Source organism: Girardinichthys multiradiatus, chromosome 20 (genome assembly GCF_021462225.1).
Source record: "Girardinichthys multiradiatus isolate DD_20200921_A chromosome 20, DD_fGirMul_XY1, whole genome shotgun sequence".
Classification (NCBI taxonomy): Eukaryota; Metazoa; Chordata; class Actinopteri; order Cyprinodontiformes; family Goodeidae; genus Girardinichthys; species Girardinichthys multiradiatus.
The window spans coordinates 18,479,023-18,488,705 of record NC_061812.1 but is presented as its reverse complement, the minus strand read 5'-3'; the positions used below and the strand labels follow the sequence as shown (position 1 = coordinate 18,488,705).

The 9,683-nt window shown below is 39.5% G+C and overlaps 1 protein-coding gene across 2 annotated transcripts in view; it reads right to left on the bottom strand.

Moving 5' to 3' along the window:
* Positions 1–9,683, bottom strand: part of syn2b (synapsin IIb) — a 136,126-nt gene that overhangs the window by 34,302 nt on the left and 92,141 nt on the right. For both annotated transcript variants that reach the window (XM_047346756.1, XM_047346757.1), the window contains exons 4-5: positions 1,660–1,816; positions 1,455–1,544 (exon numbers count right to left, since the gene is read on the bottom strand). In XM_047346756.1, coding sequence (XP_047202712.1) covers positions 1,455–1,544; positions 1,660–1,816 — 247 coding nt within the window. The remainder of the gene's footprint in view (positions 1–1,454; positions 1,545–1,659; positions 1,817–9,683) is intronic.

The following is a 9,683-nucleotide window of genomic DNA, read 5'->3' as shown; positions in this document are numbered from 1 at the left end:
ATAAGGTGTCAGTTTACTGTGGATTTTCACTAATCCACAATATTAGACATATAGGTTTAAATATATGCATCCCTGGTAAAATATCCATTGAAGAACTGCATCACATGCTTTTACAGCCGTAAAGAGCTTCTGGCGTACTTGTCTGCTGTTCATGTACACAACAATGGTGCATGATTTGAAAACTTCCTGGTCTCAGTTTTCATGTAAATGGGAAAAATGCAATCTTCCTTGATGGGGAAGCCCTGATTCATGCGCAGTATGACTACAATCAGCAGTAATTAATGCATACTGCAAAAAATGCTGACCACTTTAAAATCCGCAGAAGAAGACGGTATCAACAATGACGCACTGCTGAGTAATGTTTTTGCTGCGGACTCTTTTGAATCTGTCAAAGAAAGTGTTATTTTCCACTCTATATTTAAAAAGGAATCCGCATGCAAGTTGTTGAGTTTTAAAGAATGCCCACTAGTGGCCTAACAGGGGTATTGTACTGTTTTCACGTTCTACTAGTGTTGTGTGCACAGAGATCGTAATTAAAACTTTGTCATGTAGATGTGAAACGGATTAACAATCATGTTTTCAATGGGATTGTTGCCATGTGTACAGGGCCTTAAACCAGTTTGTTTGCAATGACTCAGGTTTTTAAACGTTGTTCACCAGTTTCCACAGTGAAGCCAATTTTACATCACCATGGGCTGAAAGTGAGCAGACAAATAAATGAGGCTCGATGGAGGAGTCTAGGTGAGCCTGTAACTGTCAAGCACGGTGGTGGTAGTAACATGCTGTGAGAATGTTCTGCAACCATTTGTGCTTCTGAATTGCAATAGTAAGGTGGAATAATGGAAAATTGATGAAGAACCTTTTTTAACTCTACCTTAAATCAATAGCTTGATACACAAATGGGTGTATCAACAGGACAATGATATAAAGAAACATGTCAAAACTGGTTGTGAAATTATTAAAGCAAGCTCACATTTTGGAATGGCTCCAACCTAAAACCCAGTTAAAACCTGTTTTAAAGCTCATTCTTTGCCAGGAAATCAAGCAGTTTAAAAAAAAGTCTATTCAGATTCAGATTCCAAAAAGATTGGTCTAATATCCAGCCGGAACTAGGAGATTGTTGATGGCAACAGAGGGTTTATGGTCGAAGTGTAGTTTGCTCAGGGAGATCTAAATAAATATTAGCAGCGCGTAGGTTAACAAACACTTTTTCCTTTTTAAATTCACTGTAGTTATTTGTTTATATCATCATTTCACTTCAATAGTTTAGAGACACCATTAAAAGCTCAATTTTAACATGATATGCCTATGAGGAGTGCAGGTAAACCTTTCTCTGGAACTGTCCATTTTAAGGTCATCGGTGACTACATTGTTGGTTGCGAATATTTTGGCGGTGTAGCCTTGCTGCAGACTGACTGATAACACACAACATGGAATAAACTAGAAAACTTTACCATGTCTCTGTAGTTGGGGTAGAAGGTCTGGTTGATGAGAGGGAACTTATCCGAACCCAAACACTTCTGATTGTTGATCAGCTGAGAAAACTGGAGGAAAGGGTGAAAAACAGTAAAGGTAAAAATACTCCAAACTAAACTTTGGTTTATGACTTCTCGCACTGGTCCATTGTGGATGTGTATTTGTTCTGCAAATGTCACTTACAGCCCAGGGTTTGTCACACAGGTTGTAAATGGAGTCCAGAGAGTTGACTGAAGGGATGCCCGCATACTGAAGACCAATGATCAAGTTCCTAAAATCCTCATTTTGTGCCATGCTGAAGGCGTGTTGGCGCACCAAAACAAAGTCAGGCCTGAATGATCTGGAGCAGGGAAATGGAGAGAGATAAAACAGTAATACATCTGTATATATAGTGCTTGGGCTTATTTCTGTGACCTAATACTTTAACAAGTTTGTACATGCAAATAATATTATATCACTTTTGATTTGTGTCTGTTTCACTGTCCTCCTGATATGTGGTACTTCTGCTAATAATTACAAGTCTCTATGTTTGTTTGGACATCTATAATTATGACCTTGCACTTCAGTCTGAAGGTTATTTTGGTATTAAGCCTCTAGCTCGGGGTTGAAGCTGGACAGCAGGAGACTGTGTAACCCTCCCACACATTTCGTCCTGTTGGGTAACCTCATGACTAGAAGGTGAAACTAGGCTGTTGGTGACATGTGTCACTGAGGTGGCCAACTGCAGCGTTAGCACTTAGAGGAACAGCAGAGAAATCTGCTGAGGGAACAAGGGAAGCATTACCCTTAATATTTCGAAATGGTAAATGGCAGACGCTAAAAGGTCCTGTAGTTTCAAGCATTTTTGTATAATTTGTTCTTCCTTGGGCAATTTAAAATGAGTAACTCAAGGCATAAATTAAGTGTAAAAAACCACAGAGATCAAGTCAGAAAAGCAAGTTCTGACCAGCAGGTGGAGGTCAGTCACAATATTCACTGCAATTCTGCTCAGGGTGATGATAATGACCAATGACTCGTGTTGTTCTTGCTTTTGTGTGTGTATGACTGAGAAAGTGAGGGAATGTGAGATAGAGCAGAGAAGCAGACAGAGGTGAGAAATGACTCTGACATTAAAAGACATGAAGAGTGGAATTATATTAAAATGCCAGAGAGGAACAACTCTGCCACATTGTCAGCGTAACTGAATCTTCTGCAGAAAGAATATAAATCCTAGAATTTAACTCAACTGATGAAGTGGGACAGGTCATAGTGTCAGATTGATTTGAGTTTTTTTTTTTTATTCCAATAGACAATTACTCTGTTTAATTGCCCTGCTTGAAAAGTGTGATTTTCTTGAATGCCTCGGACTTTTAAGAAAATGAAAGTAAAATTGGACTGAAACGTAACTAATAATGTTTAGATAACACATTCAAAGGCCACTCTAAACAAATAGGTTTTAATCTTGATTTAAAGCAACTTAGGGTTTTGTCGTTTTTACAGTTTTCAGGGAGTTTATTCCTGATTAATGGAGTGTAAGAACTAAAAGCTGCTTCTCCATGTTTGGTTCTGGTTCTGGGTATGCAGAGTAGATTTGAGCCAGAAGACCTGAGAGGTCTGGGTGGTTGATACACTGACAACAAGTCTGTAATGTATTTTGGTGCTAAGCCATTCAATGATTTATAGACTAACAGAGGTATTTTAAAGTCTATTCTCTGAGCTACAGGGAGCCAGTGTTTCTTAGCATTGTTCTGGATCAACTGCAGCTGTCTGATCGACTTTTTAAGCAGACCTGTGAAGACACCGTTGCAGTAATCAATTCTACTAAAGATGAATGCATGAATTAGTTTTTCAAGGTCTTGCTGAGACATTAGTCATTTAATCCTGGAGATGTTCTTTAGGTGATAGAAGGCTGACCTTGTTACTGTTTTTATGTGCCTCTGAAGGTTCAGATCTGAGTCCATCACTACACCCAGGTTTCGAACCTGACTAGTGGTTTCTAGCTGTATTAATTGAAGCTGTGTGCTAACTTTTAAATGCTCTTCCTTTGGTCCAAAGATTGTTACTTCAGTTTTGTTTTGATTCAGCTGAAGAAAATTTTGGCCCATCCATGCATTGATTTCTTCTAAGCATTTACCCAGCACTTGAATGGGTTCATAATCACCTGGTGACATTGTAACGTATAGCTGTGTGTCGTCTGCATAGTTATGATAACTTACGTTGCTGTTTATTAAAATCTGAGTTAGGGGGAGCATGTAGATATTGAATAGAATGGGCCCTAAGATGGATCCTTGGGGAACGCCACATGTGATTTTTGTGGTCTCTGATGCAAAGTTACCTACTGACACAAAAAAGTCCCTGTCCTTCAAGTAGGATTTCAACCAATTGAGTGCTGTACCAGAAAGGCCGACCCAGTTTTACAGGCGCTCTAATAAAATGGAGTGATCAACAGTGTCAAATGCTGCACTAAGGTCCAATAATACCAGCACTGTGGTTCTTCCACAGTCCGCATTTATACGGATGTCATTGAACACCTTGACAAGAGCAGTCGCTGTACTGTGGTGAGCACAGAAGTCTGACTGGAAGACATCGAAGCGGTTGGTCGTTGTTAGGAAGTTGTTTAACTGTTGAAACACAGCTTTTTCAATAATCCTGCTGATGAAGGGGAGGTTTGAGATAGGCCTGTAGTTCTGTAGTAGCAGCTTGTCCAAGTTGCTCTTTTTCAATAGAGGTTTGATAATTGCTGTATTCAGGGCCCGGGGGAAAACACTTGACAAAAGGGACGTGTTTATTATTTGTGTTAAATCAGATGTTATTAAAGGCAAAGCTTTCTTGAGAAAAGCTGTGGGTAAAACATCAAGACAGCAGGAAGAAGAGCTTAGTTGGTGTACGATTTCTTCTAAGTTTTTGTAGTTTATTTGGTGAAATTGGGAAATTTTGTCAAATCAGTTCTAGTTAGAGACAACATTGGTACTGGAGTTGATGTGGATGTGCTGACTGCCCCTCTGATCTTTTGGGTTTTTTCAGTGAAGAATTTAGCAAATTCATTGTAGGCCCTGGTAGAGTGGAGTTAAAATGCTACAGTTACAGGAGGGTTTGTTAGCCATTCAACTGTGGCAAATAATGCACGAGCATTGTTTATATTTTTGCTGATGAGCTCAGAAAAGAAAGATTCCCTTGCATTTTTCAGTTGTAGGTTATATCTGTATAGTCTCTCTTTATAGATAATATAGTGAACCTGGAGTCCAGTGTTTCGCCACCTGCGTTCAGCTTTTCAACACTCCTTTTTTTCACTTCTGACTGTCGGAGCATTTCTCCATGGAGACATTTTCTTCTTTCTTAAGGTAGCTGCTGATACAGACCTTTGCTGGAACATAACCTCAGTTATGTGGACTCCTGTCTGTCTGCCTATCCGTCTGCCTGCCTGTCGACCTGCCTATCTGCCTACCTGTCTGCCAACATCTGGTAAAACTCCCTCCTAAGGACTGCACTGTAAATATTCTCATCACCAGTACTCTCTCTCTCTCCTTGGATTCCTGGGTTTACAAAGTCTACAGTAGAAATAAACCTCATTTACCGTCTTATCCTGTGTGCTGAGTCTGTTTCATCCTCTGGTTTTGTTCTAATTCGACTATCTAAGCAATTCATGATAGTTTGTGCGTTTGCCGTTTAACATGTTGAGTCAAACCAAAATTTCTAAGAGTGTCATATAGATCTATTCCACTTCTGTCTTCATGATTGTCCATGTGAATGTTGGAGTCTCCCACAATAATTAAACAGTCATAATAAACACATATCACAGATAAAAGCTCATTAGAATCACTGAAAAGGTTTGTTTTGGACTTAGGAGGCCTGTAACTATTCAAGGACATGGTTCGGACCGGGCTCTTTACCTGGAGAGCCACATATTCAAAAGAGTCAAATTTGCCCAGAAATACTTTTTTACACTTTAGTAAATCTTTAAACAAAGTGGCCACCCCTCCACCTTTTCTTTGCCGTCTGCTCTCACAAAGAAAATTGTAGTTCGGAGGCATCGGCTCTATCAGAATGGGAGCTTCATTAAATTCATGGATCCATGTTTCTGTTAAAAACATAACATCAAGATCGTGGTCAGTAATGAAGTCATTGATTAAAAAGAGATCTGATGTTCAATAAAACCAGTTTATATGACTTAGTTGCTGATATTAACTCTGTGTCTGGTTGTACCTGACGGTTTATGGCTTTTAAGTTTGATTGTTTATTACTGTCTCTTATCCTTTTGCCTTTCTTCTTTCTGTCACGTATAAGCACAGAGATTTTACAACTATCTCGTATTAGGGGCCCAAGTTTTTCCTGGACATGCTCATTTCTGATAGAGTTACCACTGGGGCCCAGATTGTATCACAGAGAAGTGGTTTGAAGGTCCTGATTAGGAGGAGATAGATTAGGAGGTGGTGGAGGTCTACGGCATTTGGAAGATGTTGGTTCAGTAGTAGGGCCTCGGCCACGGGGGGTGTTGAATGGAGAAGATGTCAGAGCCATTTGGGTCTCGATCTTAAGAGCTCCTTTCATGTCATCAGAATCCAGTAAAGCAAAAAGCGGGCTCAGTGGGGAGATGGGAGAGTTCTGTGCGGTCTGCGTCGGGGTCTCAGGTAAGGGAGGTTTAACGGGGGAGTCGGTCTGGGTCTGGGTTTGGGGGGAGGGGGGTATAACGGGGGGGTCCACTTCTCCTGTGGATTTCGACGGGGAGACATTTTGTGATGATCTCTCTTTCTCAGCCAACTGGCCGATAGTTTCTGCTGGAGCTGTTGGAGGCAGCGTTATCATTGTTATGATACTCCATGTTCTCTGCTGAAGGTCGAAGCTCCTCGCAGATTATTTACTGAATAGAAGAGATTAGATGTGAGACATCTGGCTCCTGGCTTGTTCAAACAGAAACCATCTTGCTTGAAGAGTTGTCTTTTTTCCCAAAAAATATTAAAGTTGTCGATGAAGTTCACAGATGTAGTAGCACATGTTTTTTTCAACCACTTATTGATTATCAGAAGTCTCAAAAAAATCTCATCTCCACAGAAAATCGGTGCAAAGGGTCCGCTGAGATATTAATATTGAGACCTCCAACAATATTCAGAAGACGAGTGAATCCTCCTTCAATCCTTCTGATTTTTTCTTAGCCACGTCATCCATGGCTCCACAGGGTATAATAAGGTTTTCTAGAGACGGGCGTTTTTCTGTGATTGCAAGAATATTCTCTGAGATATCAGACACGACATTACTGATACCAATCATAACTTATGTGTTTTTCTTGTTGCAGAAGTTTTTAATCCCATCCACAGCTGTGTTGTCCACTATTAGGGTTCTTGGTCCGGTTCTTGTTCTCAAACCTTTTATTGTTCTCAGAAGATGGATCATTTTCCTGATTTTCATTCTGTAGTGGAGCAAATCTGTTCTGGAGGGGAATTCCATTATTTCCAGCTGTCTCACTCCTATCAGTTGTTGTGACAGCAGCTCGCTGTAGAAGTCTCCTTTTCCCAGGGGAAACGGGGGCATTTCTCTGTAATTCTGGCCATTCTAATTTATTTAATTGCTGAGATCTTCCAGTGAGTCGTCCACCTTGATTTTTCGGGCATGCTCCTAAAACATGCCAGTGGGGTCTGCAGGTAGGTTTATTCTCTGTGTTCTGATTGCCGGCTGAGTTGTTGAGCTGGCTGTCACTGTTTGGGATCACAGGCAGAGTTGAATCATCGCTGTACCCCATATTCACCTCCACATTCACTTCTAGTTGATGGATTTTTATCTCCAAAACAGCCAATTTCTGTAAAAGTTTGTTGAAGTCCTCTGTGGTGAAGGGAGGCATTTTGTACTGATTAGCTGGCGTCAACTTGTCCTTCTTTCGAGTTTGATTATAAAAACATCAAAATCTTTTTGAAAAGAAAAAAACAAATAATTCTTGGGAGTCGCTGGTAAGTAGTTTTAGTACAATATTTCTGTAATTTTGGCTAAGAGATAAAAAGTTAGGAGTAAAAGAATGCAAGCAAGCAGGGAGCTTAGGAGAAAAGCGTCTGAGCAGGCAGAGAGGTGGAAGTAGAAGTGGCTCCTGTAAAGATCTTAAAAAAATTATCCCCATGTTCTGGCTTAATGCGGAACTTGTGAACCTGAGGCATATCTGTAGAAAAGCTGAGCGTTGTTAGAGATGTTCTAGATTAGAGGCATTTCTACAGGCCTGCACTCCTCTCTGCAGCTTCTGTACTGCTACCCACCCATTACCCTATGAAGACAGTGTCTCGCCCACAGCCAAAATTGAATAGATTAAAAAATAATCTCAAACGAGGAAATCAGGAAAATCTAATAAAAATAAACACAACTCAGACTAAAAAGAAAAATAAAACAATTAAATGTGGCTTACTGAACACAAGATCTCTCTCCTCAAAGACATTGGTAGTTAGTGACCTGATTTGTGACAATCAGATTGATTTATTTTGCCTCACAGAAACCTGGCTGCAGCAAGAGAATTATGTTACTATAAATGAGTCAACTCCTACTAATTATTTAAATTTTCACATTTCTCGAAATACTGGCCGAGGAGGAGTAGCAACCATCTTTCAGTCGATATATTATTATCTTATTCGATTTATTGACTAGACCAAGACCAATCAATAGCTACAACTCTTTTGAATATTTACCTTAGTTTTCCTCATCCAAATTGCAAAGCACTAAAAACACTTCTGTTTGTTGTTTTGTACCGTCCACCTTACTCTCAATTTTTAGATCAGTTTTCAGACCTTTTATCTGATTTAGTGTTAAATACAGATAAGGTTATTATAGTGGGGGATTTTAACATTCATGTTGACACTGAAAGTGATAGCCTAAATATAGCGTTTAATGCTATCTTAGACTCAATTGGCTTTGCTCAAAACATTAACAAACCTACCCACCTTTGTCTTCATTCTCTGGACCTTGTGCTGACATATGGCATTGAGTGTAAAGACATAACAATATTTCCTCATAACCCTGTCCTGTCTGACCATTTTTTAGTAACCCTTGAGTTTAATTTAACCGAGTACTCCACACCTGAAAGAAAATTTCATTATAGTAGATCATTATCAGACAATGCTGTAACAACCTTTAAAGAATCTGTTCCACTTTTGACTTCCTCGTTATCACAGAAAAGCACAGTGGAGGGCAATAATTTTGTTTCTTCCCCTTCACAAATTGATTCTCTTGTTCATAGTGTTACTTCATCAATGCGTGGTGCATTAGACAATGCAGCCCCCTTGAAAAAGAAGATAATTATTTATAGGAGGCTAGCCCCATGGTTTAATTCAGAGCTGCATACTTTAAAGCACAATGTTAGAAAATTGGAGAGAAAATGGCGCTCTACACACCTAGAGGATTCCAACTTAATCTGGAATAGCCTACTGTTGTATAAAAAGACACTTCACCAAGCTAGAACAGCTGATTTCTCATCATTAATAGAAGAGAACAAGAATAATCCTAGGTTTCTCTTTAGTACAGTTGCTAAACTTACACAGAGTCATAGCTCTGTTGAGCCATCCATTCCCTTAGCTCTCAGCAGTCATGACTTTGTGGGATTCTTCCAAAATAAAATTGATTCTATTAAAAAGAAAATCTTTGACATACTCCAAGTGAGACAACATTGGAAGTAACTGTAGAACCTGATCTGTGTTTGGACTGCTTTGATCCTGTGGAGCTTCCTGAGTTATCAGAAATATTAGCTTCATCTAAACCTTCAACTTGTATGTCAGACCCAATCTCAACCAAATTATTTAAGGAAGCTGTAATTAAACCTTTACTCAAGAAACCTTCGCTTGATCGAGATGACTTGATAAATTACAGACCTATATCCAATCTTCCATTCTTATCTAAACTTCTTGAGAAAATAGTTGCTAATCAAATGTGTGAGCATTTACACAGCAATGTTTGAAGAGTTTCAGTCAGGCTTCAGAGCTCATCATAGCACTGAAACAGCTCTGCTGAAAGTCACTAATGATATTCTTATGGCCTCAGATAATGGACTTGTGTCTGTACTTGTCCTGTTAGATCTCAGTGCTGCATTTGATACAGTCGATCACAATATTCTCTTAGAAAGGCTGGAATATGCTGTAGGGATCAGGGGAACAGCACTAGGCTGGTTTAAATCTTATTTGTCTGACAGATTCCAGTTTGTTCATGTAAATGATAAATCATCTTTAAACTCCAGGGTTAATTGTGGAGTACCACAGGGTTCAGTA